This window comes from Meriones unguiculatus, chromosome 3 (assembly GCF_030254825.1).
Source record: "Meriones unguiculatus strain TT.TT164.6M chromosome 3, Bangor_MerUng_6.1, whole genome shotgun sequence".
In the NCBI taxonomy this organism is placed as follows: Eukaryota; Metazoa; Chordata; class Mammalia; order Rodentia; family Muridae; genus Meriones; species Meriones unguiculatus.
The window spans coordinates 24,701,881-24,721,089 of NC_083351.1; the positions used below are offsets into that span (position 1 = coordinate 24,701,881).

General features: G+C 43.3%; 1 protein-coding gene across 2 annotated transcripts in view; it reads right to left on the bottom strand.

Annotated features, from left to right (window-relative positions):
• The window catches only part of Clspn (claspin), a 33,550-nt gene extending 20,082 nt beyond the window's left edge, over nucleotides 1-13,468 (bottom strand). For both annotated transcript variants that reach the window (XM_021627128.2, XM_021627127.2), the window contains exons 1-8: nucleotides 13,346-13,468; nucleotides 11,217-11,325; nucleotides 10,248-10,681; nucleotides 7,626-7,787; nucleotides 5,873-5,950; nucleotides 4,904-4,976; nucleotides 3,951-4,059; nucleotides 3,207-3,772 (exon numbers count right to left, since the gene is read on the bottom strand). In XM_021627128.2, coding sequence (XP_021482803.1) covers nucleotides 3,207-3,772; nucleotides 3,951-4,059; nucleotides 4,904-4,976; nucleotides 5,873-5,950; nucleotides 7,626-7,787; nucleotides 10,248-10,681; nucleotides 11,217-11,325; nucleotides 13,346-13,369 — 1,555 coding nt within the window. In that variant the 5' untranslated portion in view covers nucleotides 13,370-13,468. The remainder of the gene's footprint in view (nucleotides 1-3,206; nucleotides 3,773-3,950; nucleotides 4,060-4,903; nucleotides 4,977-5,872; nucleotides 5,951-7,625; nucleotides 7,788-10,247; nucleotides 10,682-11,216; nucleotides 11,326-13,345) is intronic.
• Nucleotides 13,469-19,209: the final 5,741 nt, after the last annotated feature.

A 19,209-nucleotide genomic window follows, 5' to 3' on the forward strand; every position in this document is an offset into this window, starting at 1 on the left:
ATTTCCTACATGATACAATTTAAATCTAGATTCATTTTTCTCATGGACATTCACTCTATGAAAAACAGAAATTGAGCTGGGCGGTAGTGGTGCACGCCTTTAATCCCAGCACTCAGGAAGGCAGAGGCAGGCAGATTTCCGTGAGATCGAGGCCAGCCTGGTCTAGAAAGCAAGTCCAGGACAGCCAAGACTACACAGAAACCCTATCTCAAAAAACCAAATAAACAAACAAACAAATAAATAAAAATTGAAATATTATCCTTGTTTTCATTCTTCTTTGTACATTTTGAAATTTATTTAAAAATTTTAATTATGCGTGCGTGTGTGTGTGTGTGTGTGTGTGTGTGTGTGTGCATGTGACTGCAGGTGCTCCTGGAGGCCCTAAAGCATCAGATGCCCTAGTGTTGGAGTTACAGGTGCCAGACGTGAGTGCTGAAACTGACTCTAATCCTCTGTAAGAGCAGCACATGCTATTAACCACTGAGCCATCTCTTCAACCCTTTCTGTTTCTTTGGTTTTTGAAACAGGGTCTTGGCTATATAGCCTTGGCTGGCCTGGTCCTTGGTACATAGCCCAGAGTATCCTTGACCTTTCAATAATCCTGCTTCAGCCTTCTATGGGCTAGGATCACAGGCACAGGGAGTCATGCCCAGCTCTAAAACTCTTTCAAACCATCAAGTATGCTGGTCATCAGTTTGAACATCCTAAAGTAAGTGACTGAGTCATTTTCCCTGCCTAAAACAAAACTTTTCAAGGGTCCTTTACTAGAAAAGGCTCAACTGAAGCTCTACCACGCCCCCAAAGCCCTACTGGATCTAGGCTATCATCAATTCCCCTACAACTTTCAGTCCACCAGGCAGCACTTCCTGTGATTTCTATTATCTGTCTTTTGTAGTTTCTCTACCAGACAAGCTGCCTGCTTTGGTATCTCCCCTCTGTTTTCAGGACTGGTTTTGATTGTTTTTTCTTTTCAGAAACTTCTCCAAAGTTTGCTCTAGGGTTCCTATGCATCTCCTCCAGTCAACACATACTGACCACTTTATTTACCATCTAGTACAATAATGGTTGGCTTGCCTATCTCTATCATATTTTCATTTCCTTGAGAATAGTATCCTGTTTAAAAACTGAGCTTTCATGTCAATTATATTAAAGAAAGTCAGGGTCTTACTATTTGGCCCTGGTTGGCCTGGAATTCTACGTAGACCAAGCTAGCATTGGTCTCACAGAGATCAGCCCTGCCTCTACCTCCCAAATGCTGGGATTAAAGGTGTGCGCCATCATGCTCAGTGAAAACATGCTGAGTTAAATGAGAAAGCATCCATCATGTGGCAGGAATATGCTAAGTTCTGTATAAGCAAAGTATCATGCTAGGAAAAAATCACCCAACTCCTGAGCCTCAGTTTCTTCATTTTGCAAAATAATCTCCAGGGTCATTAAGAGTCAAGGAAGATAATAAAGAGTCTACCAGTATTTAATATAGTAGGTCCTCAAAAAAGGTCCCCCCTGTATCCCCAGGACTGCTTAGATAATTGCTAGTGCCACGAAACAGTGTTTCCTCAGCGCTGTGGGCAGCAGCTCCTTCTTGTCCTTTGCTGATGAATCTACGCTGCTTGTGTTAGGAAACTCCCGACTGTGCCTCCAGCTCTAATCAAACTCTCTTCTCCCAGCATGTACTGTGCCGAGCCTTTTCTGTACCTTCTAAAAATGTCCTTGTCAGGCGTGCTTGCAGTGCACACCTGTAATTCCAGCACTTGGAGGCAGAGGGGGAAGAATCCTGCAAGTGTGAGGCCAGATTGATCTACATTGTGAGTTCTAGGATAACCAAGGTTACATAGTGAAACCCTGACTCAAAAAAAAGTTTAAAATAGATACACACATGTGTATGTATATATATGTATGTATATATCCCCAGAGTATCCTTCTTTCACCTCTACGAAGTCCATCTACCCAATAAAGTCACCAAGCATGTTTTACACACCAGACATAGTGGCTAACATAGCACCTGTCAACAATAAGTTGCAGATTCAAATATTCTTGATGTAAACAATTCCAGTTACCAGCATTTGAATGCTTTTTTTTATCCTATTCAGTTGAATACATTATTTCAATACACCTCAGTATAGCTCCTGATCCACACAGTGTCTTTCTTTTCTTTCTCTCTAAGATGGGTTGGAGCGAGCCCAGGCCTGAGTGTTGGCACATATTGAATCCCAACCATGAGGCAGGCAGGTTGGGGAGTTCAAGGCTAGCCTCGACGACAGAGAGATCCATTTGAACAATAACTAAATAACCTACACTCGGTTAAACAATTTGTAATATATGCCTGGGATAGGGGTGTGACTTAAGTGGCAGCGTGCTCACACGCATTCGTGAAGTCCTAAGTTCAATCCCCAGCACCCATGAACCAGGCCTACAATCCCAGCACTCACAGGCCAAGGACATCCATGGCTACACAGTGAGTTTGAGACTAACCAGAGAAACATCAGACACAAGAATGTCCGAGTGCCTGGAGCTGCAGTTGAAGGTCCTTAGGCGCCATCAGGCATGGGAGCTGGGAACTAAACTCTCTGTCCTCCAGGGAGCAACACGTGCTCTCACCCCATGAGCTGTCCTGCCAGGCCCTACAGTGAGAGTACTGTAAGCGAAGGGTGTATGTATGATTTACCCAGTGTACGATAGACTGCCTTGCTTGTAAGACAGGATTTTTATAAGGTTATAGGTGACTTCCTCTGTCAGCCTGGAAGAGTAGAACATTTTATAAACGCAGCAGATAGTTCAGTATCTGTTGAGTTTGAAGGTGGGGAAAGAAGTAAAGTTTTGCAGAAAATTTAAGTGGACCAAACTGTTTCTCTCTGGCTGTGAAAAATGGAATGTTTTTATGAATGAGTTCATTAGATCTGACACAGGGTCACAGAAAAATTTAGGTGTTCAAGTCAAAAAGGGAGAAATAAATTCCTAAATACCATAACCCAACAGCAGTATGTCTCTTTGGTATGTTAATTACCACCAGGTTTCTATTTGAAAAAAATTTAAAAGATAACCCTGACATCTGCCAAAGCCATCTGAAAGGAATTCTGCCCACCTCACGAACACCTAGAATGAGATCATGAGCAATCACTGGCTTCTCCCACACTCCCCATCTTCCACAGCAGCAGAAGCTGAGGGTAGGAACCACCCCAGAGAATCTCCCCACTTTCAAGGGTTACCTCGGTTGGGTTCAGGTTCATCAAGTATCACAAAGGAGTCTTCGTCAGCACCCAGCCGGGGCTGAATGGAAACATCCACTCCTAGCTGCCTAAGTCGGTCTGCGGTGAATCTTCTCACCTTCTTGGGTGGCGTACCTGCCAAGGATTTAGTTCTCTGCGCAGGCTCTCCCTCTTTTGCACCTGTTTCTTCTGTTGTTTTCAGTTTTTCTCCCTCTAGGGCATGAGGGTCAGACACTGTGAGTTCTCCAACCTGATACCCCTCATTGATCCTGGAGATGGAGGGTTCCTGCTGTGCCACTGAAGTGTCCCCAGGAGAAGGTCTGTCATCACCGTGCTTCTCAGTCTTCTCAATTTCCAGCTCTCTTACTGGATCCTTCCCACAAGCCTCATCTGATCCAGCAGTAATTCCAGCTTCTTCTGAGACCTCAGGGGGAACATTAGTTTCCGTTGCAATTTCTGCACCTGTTGTCTGCTCAGAATCTTTGCTGGGATCGTCGGCATTCATTTCAGCTGCATTGGTCGTGTTTATGGTTTCCTTGTAATGGCCTGACTGATACTTACATGACCTAGAGGAGGGGACATGAACTGGAATTGAAAATTCTCACGGTGAAACACTCTCATCCCTCAACACAGAATGAATCATTTAAATCAGCTTTACAGGACTAAGGATTCTGAACTTTACACCAGATGCTACAGAACTGAATATCCACTAAGACTATAATCACAAGGAAAGCAATTTCTTACTTCAGCAAGGCCATGGCATTTCCCTGGCAAGTGGGCCTGGGTTTACGTTTGAAGAAATCGTGAATAGTTTTACTCTCAGGCATATGATATGGAAGATTAAGTGCAGATTCTAAAAAAATGGAACAAAACAAGGAAATACTCATGTGTATATTCTGAAATGTCACTTCACACTCAGTTAAGCAAATACTACAAAACCAAGGTATCATGAGAAACAGAAAACAGTCCTGCTTTTACCAAGGGCAAGAGCCAAACACATGCAAGGTCCTTAAAGATCACTGGCTTTTGTGCTTGTTTTGATATGAAACAAGGTCATGCTGTGTTTCACAGCCTGGCCTGGAACTTGCTGTATAATCTATGTTGACCTCAAACTTTCAATCCTCCCACTTTAAAAACCTTAAAGGCCTTGGGCTATATGCCAGGCAAAATAAACCAGAATGCTTTTAACAAATGCATATTCATGGATCCCTTTTCAAACCTATTGAGTCAGAAACTTTTATATGTCTCCAATAATTTCACATATTTCAAAACTCCCTAAAGGGATTCTGACACGGTCAGCTCATAGACAAAATATAACAGTTTTCCCTCATGGGGCTACAGAACTTTGGCTCTCAGAGGATCTGAGCTCAGTTCCCAGAACCCATGTCAGGTTGGCAGCTCACAATGGCCTCTGTGGGCAACTACACTCACTCCCACATATATACATATACACACATGTAATTTTAAATATCTTAAAAAAAAACAATCCCCCCTTTAGCGGCAAATTTTCTGTTTATATTGATAGTCCAAGGGCTTGAGAACAATGGACATTTATGAAGTTTCATATCACAATGTGAATTCACATTACAAGTGTTAGCAAACCAACTCCCCAACATCCAAGATGAGCAGACAAAAAAATACAAAGCAAACAACTTATCCTAATTTCCCTCACAGTTTATTGTAGTGGTTTGTATTACCTCGGACTAGACGCTGAGTCTCGCTATGCAGTCTTTTTAATGCTTCCTTACTTAGCTTCGCTGCCTTTCTTTCCTTAAAAAACACAAAACAAACAACAACAAGAAAGGTGAAACTCCATTAATGGTCTTTTCCAGAAAGAGATTTGTCTCTGAAGATTTTTCTCTTCAAGAAAACAGGAAGAGAGGGCTGGAAAGATGGCTCAGAGGTTAAGAACATTGGTTGTTCATCCAAAGGTCCTGAGTTCCATTCTCAGCAACCACATGGTGGTTCATAGTCATCTACAGTGAGATTTGGTGCAAACATGCAGATAGAATGCTGAATAATAAATAAATAAATAAATCTAGTAAAAAAGAAAGCAGGAAGAGAAGGAAGAACAGGCACTCATACAATCAATACAAGAATAAGGAATGTACTTATTAGCAAGTTTCAGAAAACAAAGGTACCCTAATGATATTTCTGTTCCTACTGTATTCAGGGAGGCAGAGGCAGGTGGATAGCTGCGAGTTTGAGACCAACCTGGTCTACAAAGTGAGTGTAGGACAGCCAGGACTGTTGAAACCCTGTCTGGAATTCCCACTTCCCACCCCCCCCAAAAAAAAAAACCATCTTGGATGACAGAGAGATGGCTCAGTGGTTAAGGGCACCTGCTTTTCTTGCAGAGGACCCAGGTTCAGTTCCCAGCACCCACACGGTAGCTCACAAGTAACTGTCCATAACTCCAAGTCCAGGGGAATCTGATACCCCCTTCTGGGTACCAGGCATGGCATGCACGTGGACATAGACATACAGGTAAAACATATACACATAAAAATAAACAAAAAGAATGAAGTAAATTAAAAAAAAAAAAAGAAAAAAGAAAGAGCTTGGTTACCAAGGCAATCGAGTAAGATACAATATTTATCTGTGAGAAATGCACACTCTCGTGTGGGAAGAGAGCAGTGTGAATACTGGGTAGGGCTCTGTCTTACCTTCCTCACGCTGCCTTTGGATACCTCATTTTCTTCTTCCAATGAAAAGGTCTCACTCTCCAGAGATGGTTCCTTTTTCTAAAAGATTGATTAAAGGCAAACGATTGAAGACAAAAATTAAACTCAGATAGAAAGATGTGTTTCTCTTGTTTGGTGTCAGGAGTAGAACTCAGGGCCTAGCACAGGCTGGGCAAGTGTTCTACCACTGACAGACATCCCCAGCCCTCAAGTTTCACTTAATGAGACAGGGCCTCATTAAGTTCCCCTTCACGAGGCTGGCCTTGAACTTGCAATTCTACTGCCTCCCGAGGAGCTCAGGTAACACAGCCACCAGGGCTGGCAAAAGGATGTTTTTCGCTACCTCATATTACTTTACTCTGAAATAACTGCCATAAAGTTTTCCTATGTGCCTAGAAAAGTTTTAGATAAAACTGGAATCAAAACCCTAATTTTTCTGTTTATATATTTCCTAAGAAGGAAATGACTGCCAGGGAACTTCAAAAAAAAAAAAAAAATCCCTCCTTTATGGGGGCTGAAAATGTTAACTCAGCAATTAAGAGCACTTGCTTTCGCAGAGGACCTAACACCTACATCATAGTTCATGGGAGTTTATATTTCAAGTTCCAGCGACTCCAACGCCCTTTTTAGCTTCTACAGGCACTGCATGCACACAGGGCATATACACAGGCGGCGCGTACATACACACATAAAAGAGGGAGAAAATCCCTTGTGCTGGTTGATTTTTGTCAACTTGACATGAATTTAGACACATCTGGGGACAGGGAAGCTTAATTAAGGAACTTCTCAGTGTGACGGGTTTGTAGGCAAGTCTGGGTGGGCACTGTCTTCATTAATGAATGATTAATGGGGGAGAGGTCGAGCCCAGGTGCCAACCCTGGGCAGGCCGTCCTGGCTTGTATAAAAACGCAGGCTGGGCGAGATGTGGAGATCGAGCTAAGCAGCACTCCTCCGTGACTTCAGATCTCGCCCTGACTTCTCTTCATGGTAAACTATGACTATAAGCTCAAATACATCCTTTCCTCCCCACCTTGCGTCTGGCTGTAGTGTTTATCACAGCGATAGAAACTAACTAAAATATTTCTCTCTTTTTGTTTAGGTTTGTGCATGTGTGTGAACGCATGTTTGCTGTATATGCATATTTGCACTGACAAATGTTTTTCTCTTGCTTGGTGTGAGGAGATAAACATTTGGTGTGCTGACAGATACCCATATACAGCAGACATGTGTTCACACACACGGAGGGCAGAGAAGGCTATCAGGTGTCCTACTCTGTTAGCCCCCTTTGGTTGAGACAGGGTCTCTTTACTGAATTTGGAGCGAGGTTGATCACCAAGTCCTCACAGTCCTCACAGTCCTGGGTTTATAGCTCATGACCATACATGGCTTTTTTATCTGGATTCTGAAGATTTGAACTTTGGTCCTCATGCTTGCACAGCAAACAGTCTTACACACTGAACAAGTGTAGAGGACCCAGATCTAATTCCCAGCACCCACAAGGAAGCTCATCATCATTTGTAACTCTTGTTACAAAGGGTCTGATGCCCTCTTCTTGGCCTTCATGGGCACCGTATGCATGTGGTACACAGATAGAAAAGCAAGCAAAACACCCAGATACATAAAAACAAACAAGTATTTTAAAAATTAAGTTAAAAAAAAAAAGCTGCAACAATAAATCCAAAAACAAAGCAAAGGGTGAAAGAGGTGGGTAGGTAGGGATGATTTTTTTACTTGCCTTGTGATGTTTTGCTTTGTTTTTTACAGCCGCCCTTATTGACTCTAATGACTCTTCATCTTCCAATGGAGAGTCATTTTCCTCCTCCAAACCTGTTTCAAAAAGATCACTATCTCCAAGAAGACAGCCACTGTCATTAAGTGGCTGGTCTGCATCACTTTCCTGGACAATAAATACAGAAAAGGCACAAGTGAATCATTTTAAAGTCTAGCATTTCACAACATCACATGGTAATTTGGAACAGACAACAAAAAGCTGACCTTTCATCAACAGACAAATGTGACACATCTAGATATTCTTACCAGCTCCTAAGCTATACTTGTCCTTTGAGACCCAAGCTAGGACTTTTATACAACTACCCAAAATTTACTTAGTAAACAGTAAATGTGTCTTGAAAAATTAACTAAATACTTACAGAGCAACTACTTTGTAAAACTGGGGGATAATTTTTTTTATTTAACAAATGAACTTTTCAGTGATGCATGTGTAGAGGAATGTTAATTCAGAACATGGCTATTCTGGCAAGAGATCACATCTAAAGACCTTCTAGGTATGTGTGATACAGCTGGAATACAAATAGACCTTTAATCCCAGAATCAGATCAAGTTTCAGGTGAAGAGACTGCTTAGATCCAGGAGTGGCGAAACACGTCTTTAAACCAGAACAATGACGGTAAAGTTATTTGTAGAAGGAAGCACCCATGTTTGAAAGTGATGTTAAATTGAGTGGCAGAAAATGTGACAAATCAGAGAAAGACTAGACAGAATAGGGTACAGCCAACTCTCACAAGAAAAGACAGGAAATGAAAGCTAGTTACAGTGCAATACAGAGAAAAGAGACAGTTTTACCAGGACAATAATAGAGACGGGTTTCGGAAAGATAACCCAGGTGAAGACAGAAAGAGCCAGAGAATGAGAAGAAGCTACAAGATTAGAGCAGATTGCTAGAGTTAGTTTGAGGCCAAGCTGAGTAATTCAGGAGCTGAGAGAAAAGCTAGAACAAGAAAGGCTGAGCTTCTAGGCATAGGTTAGTTTGTGTGGAGGCTAGAAGCTTCCAGGACTAGACCTAGGTTAGCAGACAGAGGAAGTAAGACACAACAATTATAGCAGGCAAATAAAAGTTCATTCTACATGTATGCATTTTCAAAAATCCTCCCTTCAAAGTCAATTTCATCAGAGGAGTAGTGAGAAGAACTACAAGAACACACCAAGAATCCAGGAGCCCATTAATTTGAAAGTGTCCTTCACGCAACTACAATGGCAAAGATCACTAATTGTAAATTACCGTCACTCTTTATGCAAAGCAGACAATTTAAAGCTATATTTTGTGTGCAAAAACAACATAAGGAACTAAAACCTAAAACATACTCGGATCTACCAGAAAAATAAAACTTAATTACTCTTTAGAATGCACCTCAACAGTAATACATAAAATATTCATACACACTCAAGGATATATTGTTCACCCATAAAAAATGAGATTCTGTCATTTGCGGCAATGTTGATGGAACATTATGTTTGACATTATGTCAAACTAGAAAGAGAAACATCACGTTCTTAGTTCTATGAGAAATTAAAAAGCTGGTCTTGGGCTAAAAAGATAGCTCAGCAGTTAAGAACACTAGCTGTTGTTACAGAAGGTCCAGGTCCAGTTCCCAGCACCCTCCCCTGGTGGCTCACCACTGCCTGTAACTCCAGTTCCTGAAGATCTGACACCTCTGACCTCCACGGGAACCTGCACCATCCACGTGGTGCACACGGATTCACAAAGGCATAAACATATGCATATACAAAACAAACCTTTCAAAAAGAGGAGAGAATAGAATGGCAGGGCCTTGGACAGGGCATAGGGAGATGCAGGAGCGTGGGTGTTAAGAGTAACTCTTAAGGTCCACAACAAAGTAGGGTAACTACGGGTGGACAACTATTAACTCGGTATTTCAGCATAACCAGCAGACAGGATTTTTGATGTGTCGAACACAAAGAAATGCTAACTGCTGGAGGTGATAGGTTTGCCAATTGTTCCGATCCAATCCTTACATGCTACACACATGTAATATGTACTGAAATATCACAGTGCCCCCTAAGTATGTACAATTAAAATTTGCACCAAGTAAAAATAAATTGTAGGCCAAGCAGTGGTGGTGCACGCCTTTAATCCCAGCACTCAGGAGGCAGGGGCAAGTGGATCTCTGAGTTCAAGGCCAGCCTGGTCTAAGGAGCAAGTTTCAGGACAGCCAGAGCTATACAGAGAAAACCTGTCAAAGAACAAAAACAAATATAAAAATAAAAGTAAATAAATTTCAGAACTTGGATAAAGACTGCATTACAAAGTTCAGAAAAATGACTGCTGAGTTTGGTGGTATACTCCTTTAAGCCCAGCACTTGGGAGGCAGAAACAGGTAGATCTCTGTGAGTTTGAGGCCAGCCTGATCTACAAAACAAGAGTATCAGACCAGCCAAGGCTACATGGTGAGACCCTGATCAAAATCAACAACATTAACAAAACACACACACACACACACACACACACACACACACACACACACGCACACGCACACGCACACGCACACGCACACGCACACGCACACACGATTCCAAAGTTCAGAAAATTACAACACACCCGATATTTTGTTTCCTTCTTTTTCAGTCTCCTAATTTTTTCCATCGTTCTCTCCTCTTTCTCGAGTCTTCTCTTGGATTTTGCTTTTGCTTCGGTTCCTTCTCTGGAGAGTTTTTTGGAAAGCGTTCTGTTGGTGGTGAAGTCCATAGGGCTTCCAGGCTGGAAGCTCAGCTCTGAGGTGGGTGTCTGTTGAGTTTCAAGGCTCTCCGGACACAGAGTTCCCTCACTGTCACTCTCATCGCTATCAGCCAGCCTTTTGGAAATGCTTTTGCTCCTTCCAGTCTTGCCTGAGTATAAGTTCTCTTTAGTCTCCTCCTGGCTGCCATAGGTGGGTTTCTCCGGAGAGCCATCTCTGTCCTCAGCTTCAGAATCGCTGTCTTGCAGCACTTTCCTGCTCTTCAGCTTCTTGCTCACAAATATCTCTTCATCAGAATCTGAAGGAAACAGCTTTGGTTTTTGTTTTCAAGAAGGTACCCAATCATTTGGCCTTCTTCCTAGCTACTTAAAAATATATTTAACTACACATGTGACATGTCACCTTGTGGGATTATCCAAATACAGAACTGATTGTAGCAAAGCAAATCTAAAGATATATTTTTAAAAATTTTTTCTGTGGCAAAACTTCACTTGCTAAAAAAATGTAATCACATATATTTATAATGTGTAAAGTTGTTCTAATCATCTTGGCAGGTGTTAGAAATCCTTTTCTATAATGAATGCACTTAAGCAGACAATGTAGTAACTATTAGACATTTTATCTATTCAGTTATATAACCGGAATGGGTATTCTTTATAAAAATATGTGTAAGCACTATTATTTTGAATACGTAATAAAGAAAATAAATAATAAAGTTGGGGCACTAACAATTTGATAAGTCAAGAAAAATAATGAGATTAACTGAAATCACTCACCACCCAAGACCCCCCCCACACTCTATTTCTGAAATTAATATAACGTATATTACAAACCTCTTTCACTCAAGAGTGTTTCTAAGCTGCCCTGTCCACTGTCCACAGGACTATCTGCTTCTTCTTCTTCTTGTGAAACAAGTTTTAGATCACTGATTTCCAGGTTAACCTAGAAAATGAGAATAAAGTTTGCATTAACAAGGAGAAGACATAGCTCCAAGTATGTAGGCATCCACAAAACATGGGATCATCCAGCCGCAAATGGAAAGAGCCCATGCAATGGTTCGATGAAGGGATGATATTTACAGTTACTGGCCAAAACCAAAACCAAGCACAAACAGAAATTGCCACACGATACTAAATGAGCAACTCCTTCTACTCTTAACCTTTAAACACACCAATCGCACAGATCAGATTCGCTCTTTTCCCTTTTTTAAACTGAAAGTACTTATTTATTTAATGTGTATAGGTGTTTCACTCGCATATGTCTGTGCACCATAATCATACAGTGCCAGACGAGGCCAAAAGGGGGCATGAGAGCCCCTAGAAATGCAGTTACAGACAGGTATCATGTGGATGATCGGAACCGAACCAGGGTTCTGTGCAGTTACAGAGGGGTCTTAACCATTGAGCTATCTCTCCAATCCCTTTTAAATTAAAAAAAAAAAAAAAAAAAAAAGTACTTACTTATGTGTAAAAAAAAAAATTTTTTTTTCAAGACAGGGTTTCTCTGTGTAACAAGCCCTGGCTGTCCTGGACTGGATTTGTAGACCAGGCTTGTCTCAAACTCACAGAGATCCACCTGCCTCTGCCTCCTGAGTGCTGGGATTAAAAGTGTGTGCCACCACATTCTGAATGTGTATGATATTTTTTTTCCTGCATGTATGTAAGGGCACTGCATGCATGCCTGGTGCCCACGAAGGTACCAGGATCCCCTGGAACTGGAATTACAGATAGCTGTGAACCACCATGTGGGCAACAGGAATCAAACCCAGATTCTCTGGAAGAACAGCAAGTGCTCTTACTTATTAAGCCATTTTTCTAGCCCCTCTTTAATTTTTTTTTTAAGTTACATCTTCATTTATTTTTTTGTATGTGTATGTATGGAAAGGGAGTGATGTACCAAGGAACATGTATGGAAGTCAGAGGACAACGTGCAGAAGTCTATTCTCTCCTACCTGGTGGATCCTGGAGACAGAAGTCAGGCTGTCAGGCTTGGCAAAACTGCCTTTACTCAGGAGCCATCCCTCGGGCCCCTGTGATATTTACACTTACACTCACACACAGTGCGGTAATTGTGCTCATCTACCATTTCTCTAACTTTCTCTCTCTGCCACTATTCTCTGTCCCTAGTAACCCCTCTCCTACTTTTTTTCCCTTTCCTCCTCCTCCTTTTCTTTTTAAATAAGACTCAGCAAAAGTATGGCTTATGAAGTCAGCCACCTGCTTTTGTAAATAATTTAACTGAAACCAACGCTTGTGAGAAGACATGTTGGTGCAGGATGAGATCTTATCTTGACTTAAGTCTGACATTTTTGTTCAATATCTAATCATGAAAACTTTATGTCAAAATACGGCTTTAGTTTGGTGATTTAAGTTTTCTGGTACACCATTAAATCTGTTCCCAAGGCAACTGTTTGGTCCTAGTCCTGGCTCCAGAAAAGAGCACAGAACCCGGAAAAAGTTTTCTATGGCTGAATTCCACTAACGAGCCATCAGCTACCAGGTGGACACCGTGCGCGGGGGACACTCGAAGCCCTGCTGGCAAACACAGCGGGCCCACGCACGAGACCCTCAGCGGTCCCTTCCAGAACCAGTTCCAACTGCGTACCACCCTCACCCCGCACCCTCCAGGCCGGGCTGACCAAGGCCTCTTTTTCTGCCGGGGATGCTGTAAAAGGAGCTTGCGCGGTAGGAAACGCGCCAAAGAGCAGGGCGGGCTGCAGTGACAAGCCCAGGACCCAGCAGCGCGCGCCGGCGAGCCAAAGAGCCGCAAGGACCTAGCGCGGGAAGCTAGGCAAAGACCCACCGGAGGCCCCAGGCCCTGGTACCCAGAGCAGGGATCACGGAGCGGTGCACGCCGGTAATTGTAGTCCTCCGGGCTCGGCGCTCCGGCCCTGCTGGGGTCTCCCGTCCCACCCGGTCTACGGCGAGAGGCCTCCGCAGCCCGGACCGGAGCCTAAACTCACCTCAGAACCCGCCTCGCCGGTCATGATTCCGGCCTCCCCACCGCGCGGCTCCGGGAGAACCCGTCCCCAGCAACTTCCACTTGCCGGCGACAGCTCCCGCCGTCTCCAGCCCGGCAGCGGAGTTCGAGCTTTCGCGCCTAGACGCAGTCCGGCACCCACCCTCGATGGTTTGCGCCAATCCGAGGGAGGATTTCCCCCCAGGCCCCACCCTCTGTCGTCCTGCCAATCAGGAAGCGTCTGCCGCTGGCCCGGCAAAAGTAATTTGGGTTGGTTTGGCGGGTCGCGGCTGCGCTTGTCAACCAGATCAAGGAGTGGCTTTGGGGTGACTGGGGGTGACCGGGTGCGAAGGGGTCCGGCGCTATTGCGTGGAAAGAAGGTATCTCGCGAATGGTGTTCTTGGACTTGTGATCTTTGCCGTAGTTCCATGGGTAATACCGAATGCAGCTTGGGGAGAGAAACTTCAGGAAGTGAACTAGGAAGTCCCCAGGTATTCCGGGGTGCCCCACACCTGAATTTTTGCTAAGGGAATCCGAGACCCCTTGGAGGCTTTCTCTATCAGTTCGTCCCTGGAGCAGCCCTGTAGTTATGCTTTTGCCTTTTTGTGTCAATTCTCTGCCCTTTCTTTGCCCTGCTCTATGGGCAGGCAGGACTGACCTCTCTGGACTGTATTGTCTCAGCTGCTTTGTCGTTTATCTTCTGTATGGTCAGGCCAGTGGTAAAAACTCCTTACAAAGTTATTGTAAAGAGACCAGGGAGAGAAAGATCTGAGCAATCCTCCCCCCTCCTCCAGCCCCCAAAAGCTCGCGTGCCCTTCACCTCTACTAGTGTAGGGACCAACTCCGTCCGGTTGGCTGAGGTCTTTTCCAGGTTTAGCACGGAAAGCCTCCCATCCCTAGAACCTCCTCAGAGCCGTTCGAGAATGGCTGGACACCCCTTACACTAGTCTTCCCTTTAAAATTTCCAGCCTTATCTGAATCCACATTCAGATAAAGAGCAACCACAGATAAAGAGTCACTTCTGACCCCTCAACCGACTTCTGCACCCCTAAGGGTTCTTGAGGTGGGGGTGTAGCAGAAAGTACAAAGAGTCCCACCTTCGTTTTTCACCTTTTGATCTATTTTACTGTGACCTTATACATCAGTGATTCATGAATATGCATCTATCTTTAGCGCTTCCTCCAGCGTTTGGAGGACCAACCTTTATTGGCAAGGCACTTTGTGACAGAAACAATGGGCAGAATTTTATAATCTTTCTTTCTTTCGGTTTTTCGAAACAGGGTTTCTCTGTGTAGCCTTGGCTGTCCTAGACTTACTTTATAGACCAGGCTGGCCTCGAACTCACAGAGATCTCTTTGGCCTCTGCCTCCTAGAGTGCTAGGCTCACAGGCGTGTGATACAATGTCTGTCTTATAATCATTTTCTTAATCTTTAGGGTAAGCTTGTAAGGTAAGTGGCATGATCATCTCTGTCTTAGCAAAGGAAAAAAAACAGACTTAAAAAAAGCTAGGAACTGCTGGTGCCCGATGTCCCCTGCTTTTCATGATTTGAGGGCCCTCTGAAGTTTCCCTTCTTCCCCTGTTCTGTTACCCCTAAAAATATTATTTTCAGGGGCTAGAGAGATGGCTCAGAGGTTAAGAGCACTGGCTGCTCTCCCAGAGAACCCTGGTTCAATTCCTATCACCCACATGGCAGCTCTCATTTGTCTGTAACTCCAGTTCCAGGGGATCCAACGCCCTCTTCTGGCCTCCATGGGCAAAAGGCAAAGATGTGAAACACAGACATACATTCAAGCAAAATACCCACACGCATCCAAATAAATAAAAAGTTATTTTCATCTATTAGTTTATACTTCCGAAAAGTTAGGTACTTTAGATTTTTACATAGCACACAGAATCAATATTTACAGATCAGCTCAGGCCAACAAGATGGATACTCAGGTAAAGGTACTTGTTGCAGGGGCCAACATTAGCCCTAGAGTTTTAGCCCTAGAACCCACAACGGAAGGAAAGAACTGACTCCCCAGAGTTATCCTCTGACCTCCACAAGTGTGTCATGGCACCTGTATGCTTCACACACACGCATCATTTTAAAAAAAGAAATCAAAAAGAAATTCTGAGAATTACACATACATGAGAAAAATTAAGTTTAATATGTTCAGGCCATTCTCAGGTGTTTTGTTATGATTTGTTTCATGGTGGATAAACAAAGACAGGTGCTAAGGCTTATTAAGAAAAGCCTAAAGAGATGTCTATCTTTCACTCCTCCAGTGTTTTTTGTTTGTTTGCTTCTTTGCTTTTTGATTTTTTTTTTCTATGCTGAGAATCAAAGCCAGGACCTCATCCATCATAAATGCAATAGCTCTAGAATGTTTTTCTTCTTTTTATGAAAGAGGGCCTATCATGTTAGAGATATACCACAATTTTGAATAATTTATGAACTGGTTTATTTTAAAGGCCTGGGCCTGAGACACCTCATTTCTGGAGACGCACTGCCACCAAGTGGTAAGTCTCGGTAATGTTAGTCTACCTTTTTTTTTTTTTACACACACACACACACACACACACACACACACACACACACACACACCCATTCTTTTAATTGAGGAAGGGAGTGGTATGCCAGTGTTGGGGACCGATAACAACTTGGAATCAGCTTTCTCCTTCCAGCATATGGGATCTGGGAATCGAATCCTCTATAAAGCTGGAGTTACAGTTGTTTGTAAATCCCCAGGTGTGGGTGAGAGCAGTAAGCAATCTTAACCTCTGAGCCATCTTTCCGGTTCCCTCATTCTACTTCTTATCTGCAGCCACTAAAAGATGACTTGGGTTGTGTTTGAGTAGGAAAGTCACTGTGAGGTTATTTGAAGAGTTATCTGAATGTGTCTTTAGTAGAATGAAATGTTTGTATCACCAAGCATTGGACTTCAAAAAAAAATCATATTTCTTGCTGCTTTAAAGCTCTTAAGAGAATGTCCTTAGAGGCCACAACTGGTTTTCTTGCTTAACACAATATTTCCTAATTTAAAAAAAAAGTCATGCAATACTTGAAACATAGTAGGTGCTTAATTGCTGCATGAGTGATCAAAAATATTATACAAAAAAAACAAAAAAAGACCAGGGCCTTTCTCCAAGATAAGGCAGTCTAAAATAAAAACCAGCTACTTTATGCAAAGAACCTCCTGTGCCACAAGTTTGTCCAACCTGAAGCCTATTAAAGAGTCACCTGAGGGGGCTTGGGAGATAGCTCAGAGGTTAAGAACACTCCCTGTTCTTCCGAAGGTCCTGAGTTCAATTCCCAGTCAACCACATGGTGGCTCAGAACCATCTATAGTAAGATCTGGTGTGCAAGCAGAATGTTGTATAAACAATAAATAAATCTTTAAAAAAATAGTTACAAAAAAAAAGAGTCCCCTGAGCTGGGCGTGGTGGCACACACCTTTTGATCCCAGCCCTCAGGGAGGTAGACACAGGCGATCGCTGTGAGTTGGAGGCCAGCCTGGTCTATAAAAAGTCCAGGACAGCCAAGGCTACACAGAGAAACCCTGTCACCAAAAAACAAAACAAACGAGTCACCTGTTCATTCAACAGACCCCAAGCGCCTATTTTAAGCCTCTGATAGACATGAAGAATACAAAAACCTATAAAAGCAGTTTGTTCCCAGAGAGCCTCCCACTGCCAGTTGGAGGCAGGCAAGCAGGCAAGTAGATGCAATATGTAAACGTGTACAAGAAATTGTAGGGAGCTGGAGGGAGAGGCGTCTGCAGTTGGTGGCAGACGAAGGCTGGGGCAAGTCAGGGGAAATGACTCACTGAATTTTAAAGATGAATTAGGGCTGGCACAGGAAGCATTCCATGTATGTGCAGGGGCTTGATAAAGCATGTTGTATTTGGGGAACTGAAAGTAGGTCACTATGGCTTAAGCGTTGGGTGTGTATGTAGGGTTGGAGTAGGGACCAAAATGAAGGCTGTGAGTTACACGTGGAACAAAATGTCTGGAATGTTCTACTCAGAATTTCAACAGTATGAGCTGGGCAGTTGAGGAGTAGGGGATATTGTTAAGGAGAGTGATATAGTCATATATGTGTGTGTGTGTGCATGTCTGAGAAAGATTAGTCTAGCAGTGTGTGAAAGGTGAATTGAAAGGGGATTAGACTGGAGGCAGAAAGACCAGTTGTCTCTGGGCGATTATGGGAACTTGAACTAGGTCAGTGATAGTAACAATGGAAGAGAGGAGATGGATTAAAAAAAAAAAAAAGAGGCAAAATTAATAGTGCTTATTGGATGGTTAACTTGAGGAGGTGAGGTAGACTCCAGTGAGACCATGTTACTATCCATCAAAACCGAGAATGCATGTCACTAAGCAAAAATTCACCCACCACTCAGGAGGTCTATGGAAGGGAGATTGTGAGTTTGAGGCCAGGGGAGGGAGGGAAAGCGTGAGAAATAGAGACAGACAGAGAAAGAAGAAAGGGGGACTTGAAAAGTGTCTTGGCCACTGGAGTGCTGGCCTAGCCACAGTCTAGACCCTGGAGTCCATGGCCAGCGAGCGTCACAGAAACCGGGCATGGTTGCACACAACTGTTGTCCCAGAACTAAGGAGAACCTTAACTCGGCAGCTTTTTGGGTTCTCCTCACACATCGTCCCTTCACTACTGCATCTCTTCCCCAGTTGTCTAACCCAAGAAATACGTGCCACAGGAGTTCCTCTGCCCTGCGTGGACTCAGTTTTCTCAGGAGACTTTAGATCAGCGCAAAGAAAACTCCTTCAGACATTAGTCTCCCCACCACTCCGATCACTCAAATGCACATCAGGCTGGGCTCGAGGGAGGGCGTAGCAGTTAAGAGCACTTGCTGCTCTCGTAGTGCAGAACTCAGTTTCCAGCGCCCACATCAGGTGGCTCCGAACTGCCTATAACTCCAGCTTTCGATGATCTGACACCCTCTTTTGGCTTCCGTCAGTACTCACACATACCCGTCCAGACACACATACACACACATAAATAGAAACAAACTACATCTTTTAAATGTATATATTTATGTCTATAGGTCATATATTCTATACATATATTATGTATATAATAGCTATCACATGTAAGTATATAAGTATACTTTGATCATATAAACCTTAACCAATGTAGGGAGACTTATATAGGTATGTATGTTTGCAGAAAAGGATTCCACCACAGAAGAACAGAGGGATGTTGGTCCATCCCTATATCCTGTTCAGTTTCAGGGCCCATTTAATAAGTTGATTAATGCCTGACCTCTTTCGGATATGTCGAATGACTAAAGTATACCTAGATAGTTAGAGCCTCACAGTACTATGTAGTTGGGATGTTTTCATAAAACAAGGGACAGAGCCGGACAGAGTAACACTGTGCCCACCATAGGCTCGAAGGATGGTTTTACTATTGGTATCAACCAGAGATTTCTCCTGGCTGTCGTCATGACTCAGATTTGGTTGGCATTGGGTAGGTGAGGCCAAGTTTGTTAAATGTCAGTGAGAAATGCTCAAATAGGCAAAGAGGAAGAGGAGGGGAGTATTTTAGGCAGGAAAAATAGAATGAGCAAAGATGTGGAGGTAGGAAAGACACTAAGACTTAAGGAATTATTCAACTAGTGACTGTGAGAAGAGTGGGTGATGATGATGGAAAAGGAGATGGGGACTAAGACATAAAGGTTAAATCCAACTCACAATAAGAATCGGCAGTGTGGGCTGGAGAGATGACTCAAAGGTTAAGCGCACTGGTTGCTCTGCCAGAGGTCCTGAGTTCAATTCCCAGCAACCGCATGGTGGCTCACAACCATCTGTAACAAGATCTGGTGCCCTCTTCTGGAGTGCAGGTGTACAGGAAGGCAGAATATTG